The following is a 27,730-nucleotide window of genomic DNA, read 5'->3' as shown; positions in this document are numbered from 1 at the left end:
TGCTTTCAGGATACAAAGAACAGCCAATTTCACATGAAAAAGGTAACCAGTTTTTCAAAGATGATGAATAGATTTCTGACGCTTAAGATCAGAAGTAGCAGGAACAAAGCGTTGGTGGAGAAGTCTACCTAATGCAAGAAAAACAGGCCTTGATCAAACACATCAAAATACAGCAGAGTGAACACTTCAGTACCTTTTCTGCCCGTCTCCAGGTTTTTATCCAGTGTTAACATCTTGCCATTTAAACATGAAAGAGGCAAAAGCTGCTAGCAATACTCTAAGAGTTAGTTCAGCAGAAAACGACAATGACAAAAAACAACCCCCAATCTGTCAGTTCTGGAGGATGAAAGCCAGAGCATTGTTTGCCAATATAAGTCCAAAAAGCAATACACAAAGGTTGTTCACAGGCCACAGCCTTAATTATTAAATGATATTTGTGTAGATTATTTCACCTAATAAAAGGTGGGAAGTCACTTGAGAAACACTTAACCAAGACATAGTACATGGCATCTCTTTTCACAAGTTTGGCAACAGCACAAAAGCAGAACCAGACTCTACCTCTCTTCTGGCACAACATGAAAGAGTATTTTTGACTTTAAATATATTTACACATAGCCCATGGATTATTTACTGACTACACTGACCACGCTGTAATACACCTAAGTGACTGCAAGGAAAACACAACACAAAGTACACCCCCCTCACCCCCCCCCCCCCAACAGCTACACAGTAGATTAAATATAAAAAAAGCTCAAGGATTAATTTACTTACATAAAAGAGCTCAGTGCCACACAAGCAATATGCCATAACTTACACTCCTATTAACTACAGAGGCTAGATTTTAACCTTTGAGGAATGCGACTCTGAATTTTAGAGCAGAGAATTTTGGGGGAGAAGGGAAGAGAAGCAAGGATAAAGAATTTTCTCCCTGCAGTTGAGGAGAAAGTAGCACCTCATCTCAACATGTGATACTATTAGGGAGTCCCTCAGGTTTATACACAACAGGGTAAGTCAAAGGAGTAAGTTTTCAATGGTCTTGTAAGGGTAAAAAGTTCTTGCTTTTTTCTATAGCTAAAAACATACCATAACGTCAAATTCATTGTTACCATATGGAAGAAAATGGTCAGCTTCATATAAAGATAAAATTCTGAACCACTACTTTATTTATTAAAACAAAGTTACTATTCCCAAGCAGTTAAATGTAAAACACCTTATGAAAGAATACTGGTTGCAAACAACTTAGGGTTCTTTGCAATTGAAACAAAATGTCTAGATTTAAATGACCAGCTATCAACTGACAGCACATAAATGCTGTCAGGATGTGGGAAAAAGCTTTTACTTCAGAACTAACAGCTTGTTTAATGCAGAAGTTAATGTTAATTCTTCCCTTGAATAGCAGTATGCTGGTTTTTAAATCTACTCCAGTAACCAAAGTTAATGCAATAGGTGCGTATCAGAAATCACCATTTTATCCTGTAACAGTACTGTTATTAAGGAAATGCAGGATAAAATAATGGTTGCATGTGGTTTTCCCTGTCCAAACTACGAAGTTTCATTACTTTACAAAAGAAGGGGCATTTCAACTGCAGCAGTTTCAGGCAAATAAGTTAGAAAGAACTTATCCTCAGGTGTGTCAAAGTCAAGATAAAAAGCTGTTTTACAGAATTTGCAGAAGCTGGTGGTCTTCCATTCTGTCACCTCTTGCAGGATGAAATTTGGGGCTTCAAGTATATTGAGGTTTTAGACTCACAGACAGGAAAAGCTTCTTCTCACAGCATGTGACCTCGATTCCTAAAGAGGGCAAGAAAATGCTGTGTTTCTTCTGTTCCGAAGTGTGCCTCATTTACTACATTACATAACCACAGAATGTTAGGGCTGGAAGGGACCTCAAAAGATCATCTAGTCCAACCACTCTGCCAGAGCAGGAGCACCTATATCAGATCACACAGGGAGACTCCACAAACCCCCTGGGCATCCTGTTCCCTCAGTGAAAAAGTTTTCCTTCATGTTTCCATGGAGCTTCTTAAGCCTCAACTTCCACCCATTGCCCCTTGTTCTGTCATTGTGCACCACCAAGCACAGCCTGATTCCATCCTCTTGGCACCCACCCTTCACATCTTTATAAAAATGAATGAGGTCACCCCTCAGGCTCCTCCTCTGCAAGCTAAAGAGCCCCAGCTACCTCAGACTTTTCCTCATTATTAATTATTCAATTAAAAGTTACAGCCCATTTTGATACTGCACCAGCTGGACAGACTTAGCTCAAAGGAAAAACATATTGCATTATGTACCTAGATGAAGTCAACAGTGCCAAGAAATACCTTCATTTACAAGTGAGGAAGGTTGGAACCAGTTCAGAATCTACTTTAAAACAACAATGATCAAGTTGTGTTCATTGATCATATAACCAAAACTTTGTCAAGTTCAGGCAATTGGATCCCCTTTCTAACTGGGCTTGGAAAATTTATGTTTATAGTATGTTACAGAGAAAAAGTATTTAGCTGATTTCTTTCCTTGTGCATGCTTGGTAATGTGGATTAAAGCAATGCAGCACAGTGGGGACTTGCAATAATGCTCCCATCTTTTTTTCTTACTATCTAAACCTCAGACTTACACAACTTGAGCTTCTTACCTGCAAACTAACAAACAGACACTGAACTACGATTAAGCCATTTGCCAGTGGGCACCATAAGCTGCTGACAGAGGCATGGTAAGAGGCTGAAAACAGGGTTGTCATTAAGTCCTGGTTTTGGAATGTTTTTAGGAACAGTTTCTGGAATACATATGCTATTCTGTTTGCTCTCCCCAAAAATCAAGTTCTTCGACAGTCTGCCTTTGTATCTTGGATGCTCTGCACCTCCTTATTTCAGACTCCCATGATTTTTATTCTCTCCACTTATCTTAGTCCTTCCTACTACATTGCATGCCAGACAAACTACTTTTGTTTTCTAACCTCATCTTCTTAGTTCAGGCCTTTTAAGAAAAAAAAAACCAAGGAGTGCTTAAACTTATTCATCTTTTTGCCTTCCCTTCTGGCTCTGTCAGTTTGCCAATACAACCAGCTGTATTGAGCTCCTGCATGCCTGCAAGGTTATTCAACCCACTTCAACTGCAACACCTCAAGTTTCTCTCCATTACCTTCTACCTCCACATCACACTGTGTATTGCCTTCCTACGCCTCTAGGTTCCATGGCCATCTAGTACCAGTCTCCCTGCTGACTTGAGCTTCCTTCACATCAGCCTTACAGCACTTTAGGCACTAGTTCTGTCTCTAGTTTTGATGCCCATTAGACTATGGAGGACCCAAACATTTTCTCTACTGCCTGGTCCCAGAAGAACAGAACTATGCTACATTTCACAGTGGCAAACTCAACTGGGCAGCCTGATTGTTGCAGAGGGGGTTGGACTAAATTACCTTTGGAGGTCTCTTCCAAACTAGACTATTCTGTGTAATCACACAGACAAGTCAGATGTCAAGTATGAAGTCCCAGCTACAAATCAGTGGGCTGTTCAAAGGCTATGAAATAGGCAAATATGTACAAAACACCTAGTCTTCCCTAGCTCCATTTTATTAAAATTCTACTTTTTGAAGTATAAGCAAATAAAAGCAGCACCTTTTTCACAATAAAAGCATAGCTGAGTACCTGCCAGACTGTAATTCTATGAATACAAACTACTCAATCACACAAAATAGGGAGAAAAGAGGAGAAAGTTTAATTGTCAATGAAGGAATTAAAACAATTTTAAGATATAAAAGTCATACACTGGAGTAATGAAAATTTCCCTCTCAGAAGGGAAATAATCCAAGCACACAGAACTTGGGCTAGAACTAGAAAAAAAACTGATGGACTACAAACATATGTTACCACCCCAGGAATTAATGATGTGGATTACATGACATTTGCTTTATGAAAGCTAATCATTAAGAAATTCCCAAACTACAGGAAGCAGCTCTGGAATATTGCAGACTACACTAAATTCTACCTGAGCATGTTCTATTATTTACCCATTTGTAAATAAGAAGCATTGCAATGCAACAACTGACCCCAGGGTTCCCACCAGGCAGCTGCTGGCTGGTATGTTGATGATGGATCTCAGGTACACAAAGAACTGGACAAGAAAATCAGTACTGGGAAGACTAGAGCTGCCCAAATGGCTTAGTAGTGAATGCTCCATAGTGTCTGTCAAGTAAATAGAGAGAGAATACAGATCAGAGGAAGCAAAGGAAAAACACCCACTAAGTTAGAATGAGAACAAACTATTAGAGTAGGGAAAAAAAAAAAAGAGGAGAACATAAAGAGAACACAGAATGAAACACAAGACAAAGCATGTTATCTGGACCTTTTGATGTTAGTAAAATTAGTAACACAAGCAAACGTATTTTTGCTGGAGTTTGAAGTACCCCTCTGAGAGGCAACAGACCTTGCTACAGCTCATGACCAGCCTGTTTACATACACCAAGACAACTGCAAGTTCAGATTCACATTTCTGAGACTAAGGTAATTTTCAACAGAACAGCTATTTCTCTCCCTCAGTTTCACTGCCTAGATAAATAAAATACTTACCTGCAGAGAAAATGTTGTAAGGTTCAATTTGGTTTTATTCCAGACTGAATACAGTACAATAGCACATGGTACTAGAATAAAATTACTGTACTTACCCAAAAGTGATGACACCAAGACCTCATCCTATAAAAAATGTATATGCCTGTACATGCATGTGCAGATATCAAGGCATGTGTAAGTGTATTACATACACAGAACACAAGTTTTGCCTTACCACTTCTAACAGCAGAGAGGAATGGAATGCTCCGAGTTCAGTTACATTTACAGAACCTTCCCTACCAAAAGGCCAAGGTGTTGTCACACACCATTACGATCTGAATGCATACACTCAGAATTACAAATACCCTAAATTGATTTGACACAGAAGATTTTCCTCCTCCTTTGCAATATGACTGCAAATTTACTGCAGATTGCAAATGCTCAAGCAAAACCAACCTGAAATTTCTAAAAAGCATTTTCTTACAGTAAGCAGAAAATTCTCTTTTAAAGCTAACAAAAATATTGTTAAGAACAGAGCAATGACACAAACCAAACTTGCAGAAATTCTGAAAACCAGGATACATTTTTCCATCACTGATAAGTTCTTGTTAATAAGGTTTTCAGAAAAAAAGGCAAGCATCAAGCCTTTTCAGACCACTTTCTGTAGGAGGAGTAAGCTTAAAAAAAGTACTACACAATTCTGTGTAGTATCTTTTGGTTCCAAGAATTGGATTAAGGAAGATAGCCATTTTGTCAGCTAGAACTGCTCTGTTGTGGGGACAGCAGTGAAGACTTCTAGGCAATATTGGTTGGTTTGGTTTTTTTCTGCCCCCCCTTTCCCCCTACGTTTTTCCTCTCCCCCCACCCCCCTTTTTGTTTGTTTTTTTTAAATCTTCTCCTTGAAGTTAAATGCCCAAGCTTAAATAAAGAGAACCTGGAGCTGAAACACAGAAGAACCAGTAGAGATGAAGTGTCTCACAATCCCTAAAAAAGCATCATCCAGCAGCCTTTGCAAATGAACATCAGTCTTACACATTTGTCTAAATATGGAATCACCTCTTATACTCCTGAACAATACATGCTATAATCCCCCAAAGAAAACATGTTCAAGACGACATGAAGGATCATTAGCTCAACAGCAACATATCATTAAGAGGAGGTGATCAGTATCTGAATCAAACCTGCTCCTAAGCTCCAAATTTGCATCTCAAAAACAATGAGCTATAGTTAGAAGTTGAAAGTTTTCTTTTAACTTTCATTTAAAGGTATTACAAATTTCATACTTCAAAGTCACATCAACAAAATGCTAGTTAAGTGGTAGAATATAGAAATACAAATGAGAATTGCCAGAACTGAAGCTTCCTTGGTTAACTGCTACATGGTTTATGATTATGAACCAAGTTCTTTATATATGTCCACAACAATGGAACCACTGGCTACAAAAATCTGTGATTTTTGTCTGCAATAAAGATTTCTGCCTTCAACCCTTGTGACCTCACTGAAGTATGACTGCAATGCATGCTGTTTCAAGCTGCATCTAAAAGCTGTAAGCCTACAACAACCAAAAATATCTGGATACTGGTTGTACCCATCCCACTCTCACCATCTGATTTACAGCTCCTAGTGCAAAGCCTATGTTTATTTCTAATGCACTTCCTGAAGTGGTGGAGGCAAATTGCAGATTACCTTCAAGGCAGGGTCATTACTTCAGGCATCTGCTCATTATGGCCACTACTGGCAGTTTACAAGCTGCAGACATGGGGCTATTTTAACAAGACTACACCTAGCAGGCAGCACATTCATGCAGCTGGAAAGCAGGTGGTAATGCCACAACCACTTGCTTAATACAGTCTGCTGTCAACATTTTATCTTTTCTCCACTGAGTGCTCAGCCACAGTGAGAGAATACAGGCTGATCATTTTCATTACACATGGAATAGTTCAAAACTTCGCGTAAAAAGGTAAGGTAAATGTGAAAAAGGAACAACTGTATTCCAAAACTACTAATCAAAACTGAATGAAAATTAAAACCTGTCAAAAACTATTTGACATCTTGTAATGAAGAAAATTATTGTAATTCAGCAACTCTACCTGTGAATCTGCTTGAGACCTGAACAGTTTCAATTATGGGTAAGACTTGTGAGAAAACTAGAAGAATGAGCAGTACAGTGAAGGAAGGGACAGGATTAACAATATCACACTCAGTTTCATCAAGTTTAAATCTGCATTGGTAACACAAGCCTTGCTTACTCTGTCCTGTGTAGGTTCAAGAATTTGTGCAGTTGCTTGACAAATTGGCTTAGGAACTGATCCAAGTTTAAGTCAGACATTTTTGGGTGGTGGGAGTAGGGCTTCATCTTTTACTACAAGAGTTCTCTGACAAAAACTCTTACCCACACAGGAAATGGGTGGTGTGGAAAATTGAATAAATTGCTGGGTTATGCCAGCTTTGGCTGTGTGAAATCACTTCTAAAGCTATGAATAAACATAGCAAATGTTACACTAGGAGATGTAAGTAAGAGTCTGAACTGCAGCTCATTTCTTATGCCACAGTAACCAAGTATGGTTTTACCACCCATGCACATACTCTGCTGTAAATTAACACATTATGACATCAGAGTTAACTACTTTGCCACAAGGTAGGGCATGGTGCTAGTGCAATTACTGCATGCTCTACTCTCTATCCTACTTCATACTATCTTGTTTGTATGGCCTTGGCCCTAGGAAAGACAAGTCAAGTTTCAAGGTAAAAAAGCTTATTTCTCTATTTGATACATAAAATGTGCACTTGGATTTAATCTGAGACTACTATTGCCATTCTTTCCAAGCGGTTTCATACAATTAGAAAATAGAATCCAATCTGGCTATTATACTGTGTTATGTAAATTCCATTTTAACTATTTCTTAACAAGATAAAATCACTTGGGATTAGTATTCCGAAATTCCTGTTGAGTTTGTTTGTTGTGGGTTTATTAATTGCAGTACTTATATTTTACTCTGAGACAACACAATGTCACAGCCCCCTCTACTGGAGACATTTAGACAGTTACACAGTAGTCTGGGAAAAAAATTACTCTTCACTTCAAAGAAATGTAAAATGAATTTAAATAATACATGCAGAAGCCTACAACATGGCTTTGATTCACTGATATTTAGCCTGTGTGTCTGTAATGAAAGACTTAAGTGCGGTAATATGAAGTGCAACTACTGATACCTTTAGTCCTTTAATATCAGGCAAAATCTAGTTTAGACATCATTGTACATTAATGTTAATTTAGGCAAAAGGGTCCTAAATTAGGAACTAAAAAGCCCAGCAACTTATCAGGTGCCACTGGAAAAAAAATCACTTTGTAGAACAGCCACTCAAAATCAGGGTGCACAGAAAAACAACCTCATAGGTTTTTTGTGCTTTGTCCCAAAACTCCACCTCTCCACAACATGAGGCATTTATCTAAGGCTGCAAGTAATTGAACTTCAAGATGCAGAGACAAAGACTTTTAACCATCATCTCAAAGAACTGAATGAGGTTCACCATTTTCTCTCCAAATATGTTTTTCAGGCTCAGGTTTGTATCTCAAGTTTTAAACTAACTAGTCACAGGTTTTGCTTCCCCAACCATTTCCCAAGTAACACCTACAGCCTCCGTAACAAAGCCTCAAGAGAGGAAAAAAATGTTTCTCTGCAATATTGCTGTTTTCCTTATTTGTTAATTCATGTAAAAAGGATGTTTCCATCCCCACATCTCTTTCTGTGCCCATTCTAAGAAAAGGACAGCAACACTACCACACCTTTCAATTGTTTCAGTCTGATACTCACATGTGTAGGCATGGCGATAGCACTCTGAGCATGAGGCTGTTGAAGTGCTTGAACTCCAAGATCAGAATACACCTGGTATAAAAAAAATACACAAACAAACAAAAAAAAAAATAGAGCAGAGGAGCTTGTTTCATAATTTGATGTTTTTGCAAGCCTTTTCCATGAATTGCAGGTCCTTAAAACTTCAAACTGTGGGCTCTATTTATCTATGTAGTCCTTTTTAAAAACCAACATTTGAATATTTACATTTCTCTTTTCCACACCACCATGAAGTTTAGTTTACCTGAACCAATGTCAAAAAAACCCACTTTACCTTGACAGAAGTAACCAGCTTCTCTAGCACAAATCCCTTTCACTCATATCTAAGTGGAACTTACAAGAGACTACACTCAAGTGCACAGGTTTTTCTTTGCATTTTATACCAGTTTAGTTTCCACACACTGCATCTGTTAGCATCAGTAAGTAGTGTACCTGTGAACTGAGAGCATGCTACACCCAAATATCCCTTAACTAACATTCAAAGTCTTGTATTATTCAATATCTTTGTAGGGAAATTCAATTACTTGGTTAGGTCAGGATTCCCCACCTCAGATGTTTGAAATACAAGGTTTAAAACAACTCTTGCAGTAATAAAATGTGATTAATCAAGTATTTTTATAAAGTACTTGATTACTGTCCTAATTCACCATTTCTTCTGGCATCCCTGTTAAACACCGAATCATAATACCTTTCCAATAGGACAGTAAGTTTTTCTGTAGCCAGCTATTTACATTTTCAATGTACAATTTCATAGAAATGGCCTTCTCGTAACATTGAGAATCTCCTAAGAAACATTAGAAATAAAATTGATGCAGAAGCAAACCCCCCCCAGTTAAAAAAATTTAGTCATTTGACTATTTTCAATTCATTCTGATCCTCAGAATATTTAGAAATAAACTTCTACTCACACAGAAAGAATTACTTCAGGAAATTACAATGGCTTGTACAGACTCAGTTCTGAGGAGTCTGGGGTGCTATTTTCCAACAAACCAGACTGATTAGTCTTTATTCTGCTTCTGTAAGCCTGTGACCCTCTAATAGATTCCAGAGTTAAAGCCTCCTTCTAGAAAACAGGAAGATATTCTCTAACTGGAGGACAACTGAAATGATTGATTGGCATTCAACAAGTCCAAGTGCCAGATGCTGCACTTTGGCTACGGCAATCCCAAGCAGAGCTACAGGCTGGGGTCGGAGTGGCTGGAGAGCTCCCAAACAGAGAGGGACCTGGAGGTGCTGATCGACAGCCACCTGAATATGAGCCAGCAGTGTGCCCAGGTGGCCAAGAGGACCAATGGCATCCTGGCCTGTATCAGAAATAGCGTGGCCAGCAGGAGCAGGGAAGTCATTGTGCCCCTGTACTCTGCTTTGGTTAGGCCGCACCTTGAGTCCTGTGTCCAGTTCTGGGCCCCTCAGTTTAAGAAGGACATTGAGACACGTGAATGTGTCCAGAGAAGGGCAACAAGGCTGGGGAGAGGCCCTGAACACAAGCCCTATGAGGAGAGGCTGAGGGAACTGGGATTGTTTAGCCTGGAGAAGAGAAGGCTTAGGGGTGACCTCATTGCCCTCTACAGCTATCTGAGGGGTGGTTGCGGCCGGGATGGGGTTGGTCTCTTCTCCCAGGCAACCAGCACCAGAACAAGGGGACACAGTCTCAAGCTGCACCAGGGGAGGTTCAGACTCGAGGTGAGGAGGAAGTTCTTCACCGAGCGAGTCATTTGTCATTGGAACGGGCTGCCCAGGGAGGTGGTTGAGTTACCGTTCCTGGAAGCGTTCAAGAGGAGACTGGACGTGGCACTTGGTGCCATGGTCTAGTCATGGGGTCTGTGTTGATAGGTTGGACTCGATGATCCTCGAGGTCCTTTCCAACCTAAGTTATACTGTGATTTAACAGTAGCAGCACAGGCACAAGGTAAAGTACAGGGAGCTGCTGACAGAGGCCCTCTGAACTGCCTGTGCTTAACTAAAATCTTGTTTCAGTTGCAGATAAACACTTCAATTTTAAGTAAATATTTTTATAGAGGTACCTCAGGAGCTGCAGCTTCCACTAGGAGAGCGGGAGGTATAGATCCATTTTCCTGGGGAACTCCTATAGGCTGATAAATGACTTCTGATGGTTGCACATACACCAATGAAGAAGAGACAGGAGACTGAAATAAAGCAGATTCACAAATTATACAAGTTATGCACTATAAATACCAAAGCTTATTTATAGCAAAGAAGATTTTACAATAAACAAAGATAAAGCTTTAAAACAGAATGCCAAATTCAACATTGATAACCTAACAAAACTGAGGGGGAAGTGAGTATTAAGATCAGGTAGTGGGCTAAACCAATGATGTCCTCTCACCACTTGTGTGTATTTTTGAGATTTACATTTTGAAAAGCACTGTTAGAGAAATCCTAACATGTATTACATTGATGCTAACTTTCAAGATGATAGAAATACAGCATAATTATGTCTTACAAAAACATTACATGAAAAGAAAAAACAACAGGTATTTTTGTTTGAGGCTAAACCCCACAATATTTCTGTAATTCAGCAGGCAGATATCAAAGCAGCAAACTGACAGAGTGGAACCGACCACAACTAGACAATCCTGGCTGGTACTAAAGTAATTTAACAGTTTGAAGAGTTCAAGCTTAAGGGTCCTCTTCTAAGCTTCAGACTTCTCAAACTCCTCATATGTCAAGATTTCTACATTAAGGTCTGTTAAGAGAGATCACAAAACCAAAAGTGTCCCCTCAAAACTACTAGGTCAGCAGTTTCTGGTTCTTCCTCCTATTTCAAGGGTCTGGGTTTGAATTCACATCACCTCTAGGTTTCTGCAGGAAACACTCCAGTGACACAGCATTTAGTTATCAGTTAATGAGCTGGTTAACATTCATCTCTCCTATCAGGCACAACACAGCAGTTTTAACCTGCTTCTGAGAGCTTAGTAGATAATTTCATACACATCTTGCTGGGAAAGGCAGGGTGGGGCATGTGTGGGTGTTTAAAAAAAATATCTTTACAACAAATTTGTATTTCATGTTTCAACAATGCTATTTTATGCATTCTGCAACATCAGCAAGTGATGCTAAACTACAGCAGTTCTCATCTTTGTCAGTGACACGAGCAGTGGAATTGAGCACAGCGGCAGTAAGTTTCCCATTGACAGCAAGCCGCATGATGTGCTGGACTTTGCTCGAGGGCAGGGATGCATCTAGAGCAGTGTGGCCAGCAGGGCAGGAGAGGTGAGTCCACGCTTCGACGCTGCTCCAATACTGCATTCAGATCTCATGTCCCAGACATGAAATTCTTGGGAGTGAGTCCAGAGGAGGACCACAAGGATCATCGAAAGGCTCCTATGACGACAGACTGAGGGAGTTAGGGTTGTTCAGCCTGGAGAAGAGAAGGCTCTAGGGAGACCTTAGAGCAGCCTTCCAGTACCTGAAGAGGACCTGCAGGAAGGCTGGAGAGGGACTTTTCATAAGGATATCTAGTGATAGGACAAAGGGAAATGGTTTTAAGCTGAGGGAGAACAGGTTTAGACTGGATCTTAGAAAAGTTCTTCAGTACAAGGGTGGTAAGACTCTGGAACAGATTGTGATGATGAAAGGTTTTGGATGCTCCCTCCCTGGAGGTGTTCAAGGCCAGGCTGGATGAGGCCTTGAGCTAACAAGTCTAGTTGACAGGCATCCCTGTCCATGGCAGGGAGGTTGGAGTAGATGATGCTTGAGGTCCCTACCAATCTACACCATTCTATGACTAATTTATTCCAGCAGTGTGGTGAGTAGTGGGAAATGTCACTGTTAGATAAGCACATTGTCCTTTGAACTAGATGCAAACTAATGGTACAGCAGCGCAAATAGGAAGTCTTTACCTGTGCAACAGGCCACGGCCACTGACTTCCGAGACATTCTGTTGGTGCCTAAATGCAAACCAAGGTATTATTGACATGATTTAAGAACACATGCACACTGGAATTCCCAGCACACCTGTGTTAAACCCCTCTCACATTTATAAATTAAAAAGTAGTATCATTTTCATTAAGCACCCAAATAATTCAAGAACATAGTTCTGTTTACTTCACTCAGCTTCTGACTTGGGCATTTCCCATGCTTCTAATAAAATGGAGCATTTCAGAATTGTGCCCAATGGAGGGAAACAGCAGATACAAAACAGTTTATTTTCTGATACACCTTAGAAACACAGATATACTGCATAAATCCAGTATTGGAGCATCAAGGTGGTCAGGGGACTTGAAAGCAGACATGCCAGCATGCCGAGATAACTGGGACAAAGGTAGGAGAGGATAATTATTGCTGTTTACAGCTACCTAATTGAGGCAGGGGGTTGGGGAGGTGGGCATGGGTACAACTGATCCTGATTCTCATTAGGTGTGCTCAGAACATGAGTCACTAGACACAGGCTGGAACACTGAAAATTAACTATTTGTAGGAAAAGACTTTTTCTCCTTATAACAGTCAAGCATTGGAAAAGGTTGTCCAGAAAGGGTGTGGCATCTCCCTCAGTGGAGACACTTGTGATTCAATGGGACAAGCTCCTAAGCAAGCTGATGTAACTAGCCTTACTTTGAGCAGGAGTTTGGCTTACACTATAGAAGGATGGTACTAAGTCAGTTGTCCATCAACACCAAAGAAAAATACTCATTGTTTCCATGTAGTTACACAGGCAAAGTAAGTTGTATTCTAGGGTAATTAAATCCTTCATGGCAGTTCAAATTGGGTGGGGTTGGGGGTTTTTTGTTTGGTTGTTTTTGTTTTTTTTTACTACTATTTATTTCCTGAGAATAAACAGACCTGAGAGAGTGATGTCAATATAACTGCACAGCTACAAAGAATACTAGTGGTCTGAAACCCATTTTGCAATATATACCTGATAATGGTATGTAGGAGACTGATACACAGGTTGGGCTACCATCACAGGAGAACTGGAAACAGAGCGAGACTTAAAAAGAAGAGAGTTACAAGTCTTAATGCAGCAGTGTCAGCAATCATCACTCCTACTGAGAACAGACTGGAGCACCACAGTACTGAGTCACCTTTCCTCCCCTTTGAAAAATGGATTTACCAAGTTTTAACTTACACTTGGACTCTCCAACACTACTATTTATAGGGGCCTGTGTTACAGATGAAACAAGAGTCTTCGGCATACTTACTTGAAAGTACCAGGGCATCACTACCTAGACCACTGGGCACATCCACCACCCTGCCTATGGGTACATTTTCGCAAGCACTCAGAGCTATCTAATTTATTACTGATGTATTCCCACTACCTCCACAGCTCCTCAACCCCCTATTACTCTGTGGTCTGTTAAATCACTTTTTCCACTCCTAACTCACACTAGTTCCAGCACTCATCTGAATCTGACAGGGAGCCAGTTTAGGGAGCTAAACCAGCTAGAAATCTGCCTGGCTTTTGTGTCAAACCCTTCTCTTTTGGAAAAAAAACCAACCCTGAATTGATTGACAACCCCTTCCTGTACTTCCCAAAAACATTCTGGACAAGTTCCCCAAGCCTTCTAAAGCAAATTGAAATATCTTCCACCTGAAGCAAGCAGTATTATTGACAAATATGTGAATTACTAAAAAATAACCCAACTGCACTTCTACTTTGTTGATCTAGCATTACATTCTCTTTTCACCCACAGTTTAACAGTTTGCAGCCAAGAACAACCACTCATGGAGGAACAATAAATGGAGCCAACCAAGGGTCATAAGCACCTTAGCAAAACAAAACTTCTGGGGCTGGCCCATGCTGATTCTGAGCTACCCTGTCCAAGAGGTCACATCAAAGCAAGAGTTCCCTGCAGGAGAACAATAAATTTCAGCAGTATTTAAAAACACAAAATAAACAGACTAATTATAGGAAGCCATTTAAAGATCAAACACAAGGCATAGCCAAAGAAGCTGGAAGCAGTAAAGACTTGAAAACACTGCACTTGTCCTTGCCCATAGAAAAGCACACACAAAAGTAAATGACTTACTGGCCATGGCTGTGAAGAAGTAGCAGCTTCAGAGGTATGAAAATAAGCCATTCCATTATGGTAAATGTAAGGATATCCACTTGAAGTAGTTAGGTACATTGTACCAGCTTCTGTTATTACAGTGGAACCTGGAATTAGTATTTTAAAGTTTACTTACAAGTAAGTTAACTGTTCTAATGTGTAGGTCAAAGAGATGATTTCTGCTCTTCAGAGAAGCAAAAGCCTCAAAAGGCAAGGACATAGAGTAGTGTGCCTAGTGCCATCTCAGTTTCCTCTTCAACACAGAATCATGAAAGCAGATGGTGACAGGGTAAATAAGGGGTGAGGAAGATAGCATTCACACAAAATCACTAAACGCAGGCAACTCCTCCTGAAGAGTTTCACACAGCAATAATACAGCACAAGACCAGGCACATCTTGGTTCCAAAAAGCTTACACTCACAAGGACAAGTATACAAACGCTAGTAAAAGTACATACGAGGACTCCGTATTTTCTGTTTTCTTATTGCTGGACCAATATTCAATTTCTTATCCTTATAATTAAGTTTTTTAGCCTAAAATTGAAGAAGGAAGATATTACTTTCCACACAGCTAGGCATCCAAGAAACAAAACAAGAAGCAGACAGAGGTTGCACCCTTTCCTACTTTTTATTCACAGTGCAACTCAGCCCCCACCAAAGCTATGCTAATAACTTTGACAGCCTAGCCTCAGACTGGCAGACAAAATCGATGATTAGGAATTTCAAGTATTAATTATTCATCACAAAGCCTCCTCACAAAACAACTGCTACCCATAACTGGCAAAACTACTTCTGGGGTTTACTTCATATGTATTTACTGCTTTTCTAAAAGCACCTGCAGAGAGAACTTCTAATAAGCTTTTCTAGTACAGCAAATCAAATAAACTGAAGGACAGGTCTACAGTTCTTCATAGCTATAGACATTCTCTAGAGCACATGTAGGCTAAGAAAGTAAAGACTGTACATGACAGTACTGTACACACTGTACTATGAATTGGCAACTCCCCTAGCTCCAGATTTCACTATAAATCTGTCTTTGGTCCTACTAAGCTGTCATCTTAACCATGCAGAACAAACTTAACAGATCTCTTTGCCTGCTTGCATCTGAAGTAGAAAAGCAGCCAAACAGGGCTACTTAAATGTCTAACATGACGAAGAGTATTCATTTAGGAGATAATCATTACAGGGACTATCATTTACCTCCTGTAAAATCTTCTGTGCGTCTTCTTGGGTTTCAAAAGTAACAAAGCCATACCTAAATCAAAGTCACAGAACATCTTCACAAACATTGCATTATATTGCTTGTTATAGAGTACAAGTGGCATTAAAAGGTAAAGCAGAGGAAGGGAAATCACTTGTAGAAATAAAGATTACATTAATAACTGTAATCTTAATTTGACACTCTAGTTATAGTTTACTTAGTGTATTTAAGTAGGTGGTCATGCATTACTGTGTCTATACAATGAATGAGCAGCCCATGAAGAAAGCAATGCTATACTCTATTGTTCTTGCTACTCAGCCCACATCTTCACTTCCCTCATTTCTATTAAATTATTTTGAAGTTCTCACTCATGGGTGCCCAAGATTAGACACTGAAAATGAGATCATATCATACTTCCAAGCACAGCTCCCACCTACTTCAGCAACAACTGTGGAACATTCAAAAGCACTATTCAGTATACTGAGATCTCTGAAAAAGCAGCAGTGTTTATCCATGAATTACTCTTGACATGACTAGCATTAGGTAAGTTCTGTGGCGATCAACACCGAAGCGTTCACATGCTTCATAACACTGTCTTTTACCATAGTTCTTCCAACTGCTCCAGGAAATCTTTCTACACAGAACTCCTGCTGTATTAAACCCCTTCAACTCATTCCTAGAGAAATCTAGGCCATCGGATGTAGCAAAATTAAAGTGTCTGATCTTACAATTAAAAGTCTGTTCCACAACACATGTAAAAATCCCCCAAGTGATTCTCCCCCATACCCAGAACAAACTACTTTCTGAATTTCAACACATCTCTGGAAAACTCTTGGGGTTTTTTTTTTTTGCACATTTCAGAAGACCCCAAGAAGGCCTCTGTCACTCCAAGCAGCAGATCAAAGTTTACAGCACAACACAGCATTCCTTGTGAGGATTTCCATGCTTACTGACTACAAAGGTCTCCGATCAGCTATTAATTTACACCCATTCTACATGAATTTGGAAACACCTTGAAGTTGCAAGAACACAAAAACTCTTCTCCTAGCTTGCCACCTTACCTACAGGCTTTGTTTTTGTGCAATAAACTAGTAAATGATTCTTATAACATGTAAGTTTCTTAAATGACTTGTTGAGGAAAGGCAGTGAATCCTGTGCTTGGATTTCAACAGGAATCCCAACATCACTGCAAGAAATTGCATTCCAGCATATCTACTGTGAGACATTGTCCATCACAACTGCCCAGCAACTGGGTATTCTGGGGTTACAGTCTTACATGAACTACAAGTCCCAGGTATTTCTTGGAATTCAGTAAAAGCACATGTCCCTTATTTTCTTCAGCCTCCTTTGGGTTCTAGCAATAACCTCATTGCTCTTAAGCTTTCTTCAGATTTGTTTGTTGGCACTTGTTGCCGACCTCCAATCCCTCTTCTACAATCTTGTCTCATCACAATGTTTGACCCCTATGTTCTTGTTCCACAACTTCACACCAAGCACCTCAACACAATCAGGTGTATCTCACCTCTTCCTTCATTCTTAGACTTCTTTCTACGCTGGATTCCAGCAGTAGAAATAGATATATTTAATAACCAAATTATCTTTTTAGGATTATCTTGGATTAGGATTATTTTAGGATTATCTTGGGACACAGTCTCAAGCTGTGCCAGGGGAGGTTTAGACTCGAGGTGAGGAGGAAGTTCTTCACCGAGCGAGTCGTTCGTCATTGGAATGTGCTGCCCAGGGAGGTGGTGGAGTCACCGTCCCTGAAGGTGTTCAAGAGGGGATTGGACGTGGCACTTGTTGCCATGGTCTAGTCATGGGGTCTGTGTTGATAGGTTGGACTCGATCCTCGAGGTCCTTTCCAGCCTTAGTTATACTGTGATACTGTGATCTATTTATTGTAATGAAAAACCCCAAAAGAACTATCGATTTTGAGTTGCACACAGCTTCATCTTATAAAATATGACTATGTAGTTTTACAGTTCTGCAAGCGACAGGCATTTCTCTGTAGATGTTGAAAGCAAGAAGATATTTTTGCATGCCTGCAAACACTGGACTCAATGACATGAAATGAGTAACATTCCAAGCTATGAAAACTACAATCAAATTTACTATAGTCAGCCAGCTTTCTGTTGCATTTTCAAGTTCCATGACATGCTTTTTCTATTATACCAACCCCTTGGATACTCCAGCTCTGTCATTTACTATCTTCACTTCTTTCACGCTTCCATACTGGGTAAAAAACGTCCTCAGATCACTTTCGTTAGTCTAGTACAGTAAATCAAGAGGGGAAGAACAAAAGAAAAAAGAAAAACACCAGTTGGTCTACATAGCTATTCAGTGAATATTTACTGTATGAATTTTAAATGGTGTAACTCTGGATAAACTCTTCAGGTTGCTATAAACTAATTATGACCTTGGATAGGAAGAGGGAAGGGTACCACCTACACATTTTTTTCCTATTGATTTTTATAAGGCTAGACATTTAGTGGCAAAAATAGAGGAGGGAGCAAATACCTTCAAATCAATTCCTCCTACAAAGATGCGATTTGGAGTAACTGTTCCTAACACTGGAGCACCGGTCAGATTGTTTAGTGGCACTGGTGACACAGTATTGAGGCATGAAGATAAAGATTCTATTGGCAGTGGATTTGTGGCCTGCTGATTGAAAGAAAGTATTTTCAGCATCTTACACATTATAAGCTATTAGGTAAAAGAAAAAAAAAAAAAAAAAAGATTTTTTTTTGGGGGGGAGGCACAGCAAATGCTGAAAAACATCAGCCACATCTTTATTCAAAATGCAGCTCAACGCATTTCAGCGATCTTAGTTTTAAGCACTTCATCAATTTGATTACTACATTACAACCTTAAGTTTGACTTTCAATATCTTTTCTGCTGTATGAATCCCAAGTTAATTCTAACTTCAGAGATTAATTTACAACTATTAAATGCCCCTTATATATATATATATAAAGGACCTTTTCAACTCAATCTGTGCTCTTACACATCTACAAAGCTCTGCTCTCTGCAACAGCTTCTGGTTGGTTTTCCAAGCGCCAAGCACTCAATTCAACCACATAAAAATCAATCTCTGATGAGAACAGCACTTTTTAATTCAACATGCTCTAGGTCTACAAACACGGTGCAGAGTGATCCACAGAGGAACTGTCTTCGCAGAAGGACCACCTTGCTCATGTAAAGGGACGCAGTACAGTGGAAACTTCTGGAATTTTTTGGTGGCTCCCTGATGTTTTCACTTACACCACTTTCACTTATTGTGAAAGAATGTAAAACCATATTTCACTGGAAATCCTATTCAGAACAAATTAATACTACTTTACATTGCCAGCCCTCACTTCAAGAGGACAGCTTTAAAGCAGCCACACAGCACTGCAGTAAAGGTTTCATGACCGTTTTTGCTGCATGTTTCTTTCTCTCCATCAACTAATGGTTACCAAAACAAATGCTGGCCTACAGTGCCCTGACAGTACCCCTAAGGGGCACAAAGTGAAAGACAAGCCTCTACAACAGACAACAATAATAAAACAGTGGTGAAAAATAGGGGCAGTAAACCAATGGTCTCAGCCTCCAACTTTTCCTTTGAAAGGGTTTCAAGAAAAGTTTCTTTTTTCTTACCATTTTGCAATCTTTGGAATTTGTATTGAGGAGCAAGAAAATTCATAGAAGAATGTTTTGAAAATAGAAAGCTACATCATTTATTATGGATTAGTTCTGCTTCTTATGGTATCCATACCTTTTAGCCTTTCAAAAACTGGAGTAGAAAATGAAGTGGCCTTAAACAGTTCTGGCAAAATTCCCCTATATTTTACACTGTCTGGTTTATTTTCCAATTTTTACTCTCTCAACTTACTCACAGAGCAGGATTTTCTTATTTCTGCTTTTAAGCATTCCTGAATAAAACCAAACCTCATTGCTTTGGGAGAGCACACACACACACAAAAATGAAGGCTGACAGTTCCAAATTTCATAAACCAGGCACATCTGAGGCAAAGCAGAAAGGCAAGTCCTGATCTATCGAGGACAGAGGATTCGTTCCTCCTACTGGGAGAACTACCATAGAATAGTGCCCAACCTGAAAAAAAAAACCCCAATCACCATCAGTGCAAGTTCCAAAGGCTTTAGAAGGAGAAATGTTTTCTGCCAAGAACAATTTTTGAAGGACAAGGAAACATGTCACTTTCTTAATTTCACACACCAAGCACAATATTCTACTTGTACAACCATCTTAGTGTGTACAGTGCTCAAGTATCTGTATTTAACTATGAAGTAACAACAAATGCTTAACACCACAGCCAAAACACATTCCTTACCTCAAAGGCCTTGCATATCCTTTTCTCCATACAAGTTTTAAGAGTGCTCTTATTAAAAAGAGAGCAAAGCAAACAACCCCCAACCAAGCAACCCAAACCTCAAAAATATAGTGGGGGGTATCCCTGCCCATGGCAGGGGGGGTTGGAACTAGATGATCCTCGGGGGTCCCCTCCAACACTGACAATACTGTGAGATGGCAAATTGAACACACCTCTTGTTAACGCTCAAGACGGTAAATCCCAGCGAATTTGAAAACCTCAAATCCTGTATGCCCATTCCTCTCCTTAATACCAATGTGGCACTAAACCCCAGTATTTAAAGAATTAAATCTAAAGTGCTAACAGCATGTCACTTGCCTAACCAGGTGTTCCTGCAGGGTTTTTAACTCACACCTCCATCTCCCCCAAGCACTGTACAGAAATGTATATTCATCAGTATTTCTAGGTACTATGTAGCATCTCTGACAATTGCTCTTGATGAGAACTGATAATATTTTCACTTTTTCTATTCAATGCACCCACGATCAGGTCGTCAAACGCTACACAGGCCTAAATCCCACAGCTGTCCCCCAAAACGACTTCCATTTTTACAGATCTTATCAATTCTACAAGTTCGGAATTCAGACAGCACTCTTCCCCAGGTATCTGTCTCGCAGCACGCCCGAGGCAGGGGAGCTGATCACCAGGGGACGAAGGCACCCCCCAGAAAATGGCGGCAGCCGGCGGCCGCGGGGACAGGCCCACAACCGACGCCGCCAGAGAAAGACCCTTTAGCGGGAAGGCTCCGCTTCCCCGCCCCGCGCCGCTCCCTGTGCTCTCGCCAGGGCTGCCCGCCGGCCCCTGGGAAGGGGTCCCGGCACCCGCCGGCCTCCTCACCGCGCCGTCGGGCTCCATCTCGCCGTCGTCGCCGCCACGGCCTCAGTCCCAGCACGTTGCCGGCACGCGTCGAGTTCCTCGGGTCAGCCCCGTGCCCAGCCGACAAGCACTGGTACGGCGGAGACGAGGAGTGGGCTGAGGAAAGCGCTGCTGACGAGAGGGAGGCCGAGTAGGGACGGAGCAGCCCTTCCTCGTCCCGGCTACAACTGGCCTTGCGCTTCCCGACACCCGTCAATTGTGCTTTCCCTGTGGAAATCGCCTCCTTAAGGGAGCCCTGCGGCAAACTGGTGCCCGGAGTGCCCCTTCCCGGGCAGTTGCCGGCGCTGTCCTCACCGCCCGCCCCACCACAGGGCCCCGGGGGCTGCCGCCGAACCTCTACCGCTTCCCGCCGGTATAGCTTCTTTTCCCTCCCCGCAGGGATCGTGTCCCCAGCGAGCCTCCACACAACAGCGCCCCGAACAGACTTCAGGTTGGCCACACTGAGGACACCGAGGGAGAAGCGAAGCTATGAAACCCCGGGCAGCCCAAGAACCAACTTTCAGGCCTGTCCCCACCACCCGGAAACGCAGGTAATAAGCCTCAGCTGGGTTTTAGGGTGGAGAGGGGAAATAGGGTCATGCACTTCACCTGGCTTCAACGGCTGGAATACAGTAACGCCCTGTGAGGCCGTTCCCTGGGTCAGACTCAACACACCACACTTGAGGGAGGCTGAAACAGTTTAGATTTTGCATCTGTCAGGATGAAGTGAAAGTCCTTGCTTCAACTCACAGACTCTGAAGTAGCCAGGCTGCCCTCAAAATGACTGAGCAACAGTAGTCCTGGGATGACTTTAGAGCTGTGTTTAGGGCTCTGTTAGCAAAGAGGACTAGAAAATAGCACCCTTATGACAAAATACTCTAACTCTTCCCCCGCCTTTTTCTCGGTCCTTAGTGAAGCCAAGGTGAAGCACCAATAGTGACTTGTGTCAGGTGTCCTTCTGTGATCAACAGCACTGCAACTTGTCCCCCCTTTCCCTAATTTCACCCTGTTCGCAAATGCAGTTTGCCCTGAAAATAGCTCTGCTGCCAAACAGGTCTGGAAAAAAAAAGGAGTGATTCAAATGTCATAATCAATGTAGTTACAAGGTACAGCCTGGCAGAAATCCTTGATTTAATGAGGGCAAGAGCTAGAATGCAAACATGTGCCAGGAGAACCACTCCAGGGGAAAAGCTGTTTTTCAAAGTGAGCAAACATTCACAGGCTCAGACAGCAGCTCAACACTGAGACACAATCTCAGGATCTCTGTAGGGTCCATTTATCGCTGGCTGCCTTTCTGCTTACCTTTCCTTTATGCAAATTATATCCATACAACCTAAACCAAACAAGACTTTTCATCTAAATGACATCATTTGCCTCTCTCTGAGTGCAGGCAGGGCACACTCCTGACAGGACTCTACAGTGTTCCTTACTTTTCTAGTCTTGTTTCAACACCTACAAGTTTCTGCAACATTGCTGTTACCCCAGAGAATGAAAAATAAAATGAAAGAGAGTTTTGAAAAATAAGAGTTTCTAAAAATTCTGTCCCTGTAAAAGATAGCAATATAATATTTAATGTAGTGATTTATTTTTTTTTTTAGCTAGCTGAGAAAATGGTATAAAAATAAAGGCACTTCTAGCAGAGCTGATGAGATCTTGTAGAAATAGTTATTTTGTGAGATTACAGAACTCAGCTGAATTGCATTCCTTGACTTCCATGAATATTTATCAGACAGCACCAAAGCTTATCCTAAGAAGAGCACTACACTTTAATGATGTGAAAGGCATAACAGTCCAAGCCTTTCATGTGCTTCAGCTCTTGATTTGGGGAGTTTAAAGGCAGAACAGCTGAAAGGATAAAGGCAGTCAGAGACATGAAAGTGTATTTTACATAGTTTTAATAGTTGTATCTTCTATATTGCACCTTCTCTTCAAGTTAAAAAAAAACCTACATCAGGGACACTTACATTTAAAATAAGGCCGTTCTGACAAAAATAGGGTTTATGCACATAAATAAGAAAGACCGAGCTGTTTTTTGTCGTGGTAATTTAAAAACTGAAAGCCTGAAGATCCAGGAAAGTTAACAAGATTACCAGCAGAGATGGCAGAACCACTACAACAGAAGTTGCTGGGCTGCTCCAGCACTGTGTGCCTACTTCATTAAGGAACCTGGATCCTGGCTGGGGGAGTTACCCTCAAAGGAAGCCAAGAGTGCTGCTGTTTTTTTCTGACTCTGCATGTCAGCAACATGCACAGCATGAAATCATCTCTACTGTTTTCTCCACAAATTAAAAGGCAGTGCTGGACCAAGACAAGAGTCTGACTGTGCTGGTTCCTGCAGGCTCTTGCTTTTTGTCCTTTTTTTATAGCAGCAGAGAAAGTCAGAGGTTAAGTGAGAAGAGAGATGCTGAAAAAAGGCAAGAGGGGAAAAAAGGGAGGAAAAAATTATTTGGGGGGAGAAAGGAGGAAAATACTTATCCAGGCACAAAAAGCCAAGGATGATTTTATGATTGAATGGGCCTAGCAACAGACTGTGATTCCACCGATTGATTCCCTCACCTTGGAAAAGACATACTGCCTTTTTTGCTTCCATTACTTATCTGTAGATAACAATGCCAGCTTTCCTACCAGCAGCTTAAGATCCCTCTATCAAAGAAAAGAAAGATTACTTCCTGCTCTCAGTTTCATAAATACATCTCTCAGGATGTTACTAAAAGCCTGGCTTCTGTCTTTGCTGCACAGACTGTAACTGTAGTAACAAAAATCTGTAATTAAGGAAGATGCCTACAGTGATTTCTCTTAGGAGTTTGTGAATGGGCTTTCTACACCTTGAGCCTTAAGCAGAACAGTCAAAAAGCCAAGAGCTCTTATGTATTTAAGGACTTTGAGACCTTCTGAAAGTGCTTAGACGCGTATTGTGTGGTCATCTAAGGAGCGCCACTGGCTAAAAATAGTGCGGCCTGTGCTATGTGAGAAAGGCAGAAGGAAATTGCTTGTGCCTGGGAACTTTTCCATTTATTCAAATGGGTGTGTACATTTCTCTGGTATGGCATCTCCATCTTTTCCCATACCATTCCCTTTCTTGGGTTAGTTTGGCTCACCTCCCTTCTAGATGAGCTGTAACTCCTCACCCCATCCTAGTTTTCACCATTCTGTCTGCCCTTTTTTCTCTACCTCTTACTTTGTTTCTGGTTGTTCAAAAAATATTTTTGCTCGCTTCCAGTTGTCTCTGTACCCATTATTCCTCATAGCGGCTGCATGGGTATCCACTACCCCTTTAAACCCTGCAGTCATCACCAGGTGGGTACTGGATAACTGTGTCAGGGTACTGGGTACTCCAGAATAGTACTGGGGACACTGGATGAGTATGTGGGAGCTTGAGGGTTCACTGGGGAGCTCAAGGGTCTTAGTATCATTACAGGATACTTGGGGTCTCTGTTGGACTCTGGAGTGTTCTGGGGGCCGGGTACTGGTGTGGGTGAGTGGTGTTCACACAGTTTCCTTTGGTTCCACCAAGCACAGCTGCTCTACCCTTTTCTGAGTTGCTCATTTGCTTCCTCTTTCACATTTTCCCCACCCTGGTCAATGGATGATCTAGAAGAACAGGAGAGTTGGACACTCAGCACACTGGAAAACTTCCCAGTCGTGTTTTCCCTGGCTGGTAGATTGTTGCTACATCCTCATTCACATAGAATCACAGAATGGTAGGGTTTAGAAGGGACCTCTGGAGATCATAGAGTCTAACCCCCCCCCTCCAACGCAGGTTCACCGAGAGGAGGTCACAGCGGAATGTGTGTGCAGTCAGATCTTTAATGTCTCTGGATATGGAGACTCCACAGCCTCTGTGGGCAGCATGTTCCTTTGCTCCATCACCCTTTAGTTAAAGAAGTTCCTCCTCATGTTTGTGGACATTACCCTTGGTCCTGTCACTGGGCACAACTGAAAACAGGTCCCATCCTCCTGACATCCACCCTTTAAGTAGTTACAAGCATTTATGAGAAGCCTGAGGAGGGCCTCAGTCTTTTCTTTTCCAGACTTAAAGGGCCCAATTCTCTCAGTCTTTCCTCATAAGAAAGATGTTCCAGTTCCTTCATTATCTTTGTAGACCTTTGCCACACCCTCTCCAGCAAGTCCCTGTCCTTCTTGGACCAGGGAGCCCAGAACTGGACACTGGGGCAGAGTAGAGGGAGAAGAGAACCTCCACTGACCACACTCTTCTCAATGCACCCCACGATGCCATTAGCCTTCTTGGCCACAGGGGCCAAGTCCATCCTTGAAAAATATTTACATTATTGTGGAAGATTTATAGCTTAGAATGTATCAGGGCCACAAGAGATTTCTTTCAAATTTGAAGACATAATCAGATTTTGTAGCTTAGTTTGAAAATAACTAATTTCCCAGAAGTAAAGGGCAGTATGGGATAGGTTATTGCATCTAAGTCACTATGTAAGACTGGATTGGTTTCTGTCTACTTCAGAGAATAGATGCTTTGTTTATATAGGCATTTGTGTGCATTTTATTTAAAATGTCCTCAAAGGGAAAAAACTTTCTGGATGAAAGTTCCATTGCTGATAGAACTTGTCACAGTTAAAAGCTGAATGGTACTATTAGAAGTGTGAGAGCTGGAAACGTTCCTAAAAATGTAGTAGTGGCTGAGTAAAAGTGAAAAGCTTATCAGGGCTTTAATAAATGTCCCTGGTAAAAGGAATAATTATATTACAATCCTCTGTTAAATCTGATAATGTGTAATTGCTAATAGGAAACACTAAATAGGTCTACTGAGAAATCTCATTCTTTCATGCATTCTAAAGGCCTAGTCCTCAAAAAAAATCCCACAGGTGTGTGTCACATGGAAATACTAATAGATTTCCAGTTAGGTGTGTGAAAAGAAAATTATCAGACTCCCTATTTAACTTTGTGCAACTGCCTTGATTGGCTTTTCCTCTCATTTTTTTCCCTACTGCGTTTCTGTGAGTTGAACAAAAAGTCATCCCAAGTTTGATGAATTTTAGGGGTTTAATATTCTTCTGCACTTGTCATAATGTTGTATTTTACATGTTCCACTGAACTAAGATTCTTCAGTGATCGGAAGGAGAGTGACACATATACATACAGGAAAAGAGCCAAGCCATTTTATTGTTGCCCACAACAAGTTTTTTGTCTCTTTTTTGTGCATGTGGTGATTCACTCCATAAATGCAGTTTCCCACATTCTTCTAAGACATTTCTTCTGTTTATGGGGGAACACTTGCATATATCCTTACTCATTTCTGTTGCTTTTGTTCTGCTATCTGCCACTCAAAACCTCAATGTGTAAAAGTCAAGTATAACGTAATTGCTAGTGCTTAGAAACACTATTCTGAATGGCTGAACATAGTAGCAAAGTAACCAACTTCTACATATTTTTGTCTTGTTCTTTCCCACACTATATTGTACAGTGCTGTAAGGAATGGAATATAGACCAATGTGCAGGCCTCCCTCCTGTGACTGAAGAGCTTCTGTGGTTGAAGCCCCAGTCACCATCAATTCAAGATGGGCATGGAGACATCAAACATACCAACAAGTGTTGCCTTTTCTGGTGTTTTCTTTCATAAAAATAAAAGTCAGAATAGAATTAGAATAGAAATAGAAATAGAAATAGAATAGAATAGAATGAATAGAATAGAATAGAATAGAATAGAATAGAATAGAATAGAATAGAATAGAATAGAATAGAATAGAGTAGAATAGAATAGAATAGGAATAGACTAGACTAGACTAGACTAGAACAGAATAGGTTGGAAAAGACCCTTGAGATCATCAAGTCCAACCCAGCACCCAGCACCATCTAATCAAACCATGGCACCAAGTGCCACATCCAGTCTATTCTTAAACACTTCCAGTGATGGTGACTCCACCACCTCCCTGGGCAGCCCATTCCAATGGCCAATCGCTCTTTCTGTGAAGAACTTCTTCCTAACATCCAGCCTAAACCTCCCCTGGCACAGCTTGAGACTGTGTCCTCTTGTTCTGCCACCGGTTGCCTGGGAGAAGACACCAACCCTCATCTGGCTACAACTTCCCTTCAGGGTGCAGTTTTGAATCAAACTTGATCATCCCAACAAAACTGCTTGGTTTGCATCACTGAGCAGTTTCTAAGTGTGCAAGCAGACTTCTTGGTTGAAACTGAGATCCAGGAGTGCCACAGTAGTACCACTACTATATTCTTAATGTGCAGCTGCTCTATCCATGTGACTGTATTTGGGCTTTTCCCAAGTAACTCTCCTGCCCCAAATGCCTATGGTATGAATATCAGGCTCTCAGCATTAATGTACAGAGTTCCCAGAAAGAATTCAAACTAATAGTTTCTTTTCCTGAAAGTTGTCCTCAGTGATCTAGGCTGCATGTGATTAACTTGCTTAGGATTAAACCTTTTTAAGTTATGCTAAGCCTTTCTGAAAGCACATGTTAAGAAGGAGGTTGTGTGTCTGACAGCCTCAATTCCATGATAGGTATACTGGCCAAATATCTGCCAAACCTTTAATTGCAAAGTCAGTATGAATACAGTTACTGCTGATGTTGCTAGCAATTTTCTTCAGAGGCGGCAGTATTAGAGGCCATAACAGAGCTAGCAAGGATGTGAAGAGCTATGATACAGTACACTGGTGTGAAATTCTACCTGCAGATAGGTAAGAGAGAGGGGGAAACATACACCTGTAGCATACACCTGTTGGATCATACTGTTCAGAGTAGCTAACAAGTAGGCTACAACTGCAATTAGATTTCTGTGCATGTGTCATAGTCAAATACTAAAGCAATGATCAGAGGAGTTAAAAAGAGCTCTGTGGAAAAAAAATCAGTCATTGGTAAGTATTATGTGTAGTTACCACCTACCTTAAACAAAAGGCGTTACTATTAAGT

The 27,730-nt window shown here is 41.0% G+C and overlaps 1 protein-coding gene and 1 long non-coding RNA gene across 4 annotated transcripts; one reads left to right on the top strand and one right to left on the bottom strand.

Annotated features, from left to right (window-relative positions):
- Positions 1-715: 715 nt before the first annotated feature.
- BOLL (boule homolog, RNA binding protein) lies at positions 716-21,363 on the bottom strand. Of its 3 annotated transcripts, none has more exons than XM_068137949.1 (12): positions 20,817-21,363; positions 18,127-18,270; positions 17,786-17,877; positions 15,609-15,663; positions 14,867-14,942; positions 14,389-14,516; positions 13,278-13,349; positions 12,262-12,309; positions 10,423-10,545; positions 8,360-8,431; positions 4,046-4,181; positions 716-1,791 (listed from the first exon to the last, which is right to left on the bottom strand). In XM_068137949.1, exons 1-11 carry the CDS (start codon positions 20,832-20,834, stop codon positions 4,158-4,160), a joined length of 852 nt encoding a protein of 283 aa, XP_067994050.1. In that variant the 5' UTR covers positions 20,835-21,363; the 3' UTR covers positions 716-1,791; positions 4,046-4,157. The 3 variants fall into 3 exon arrangements, with proteins under 3 accessions (XP_067994050.1, XP_067994051.1, XP_067994049.1); XM_068137950.1 differs by having other exon boundaries at positions 18,127-18,267; XM_068137948.1 differs by lacking the exon at positions 20,817-21,363 and adding an exon at positions 19,941-20,019 and having other exon boundaries at positions 18,127-18,267.
- Positions 20,776-26,354, top strand: LOC137441095 (uncharacterized). Its single transcript, XR_010987332.1, has 3 exons — positions 20,776-20,928; positions 21,234-21,385; positions 26,269-26,354. It is a non-coding gene; the product is annotated as an uncharacterized lncRNA (long non-coding RNA).
- Positions 26,355-27,730: the final 1,376 nt, after the last annotated feature.

The sequence above is a fragment of the Melanerpes formicivorus genome, unplaced genomic scaffold (assembly GCF_026170545.1).
Source record: "Melanerpes formicivorus ecotype bairdi unplaced genomic scaffold, bMelFor1.0.p_v2 SCAF_5, whole genome shotgun sequence".
NCBI lineage: Eukaryota > Metazoa > Chordata > Aves > Piciformes > Picidae > Melanerpes > Melanerpes formicivorus.
The sequence above is the reverse complement of the archived record's forward strand: the minus strand, read 5'-3'. Positions and strand labels throughout refer to the sequence as shown.

Excerpts from the sequence above, each read along its gene's own strand:
- BOLL (XM_068137948.1), bottom strand. The coding sequence starts at position 19,970 with ATGGAGAAAAGGATATGCAAGGCCTTTGAG. Across the intron at positions 14,943-15,608 it reads CACAGAAGATTTTACAGGAG|GCTAAAAAACTTAATTATAA; the intron begins GTAAATGATAGT and ends CTTCAATTTTAG. Across the intron at positions 12,310-13,277 it reads CTCCTACATACCATTATCAG|GCACCAACAGAATGTCTCGG; the intron begins GTATATATTGCA and ends GTTTGCATTTAG.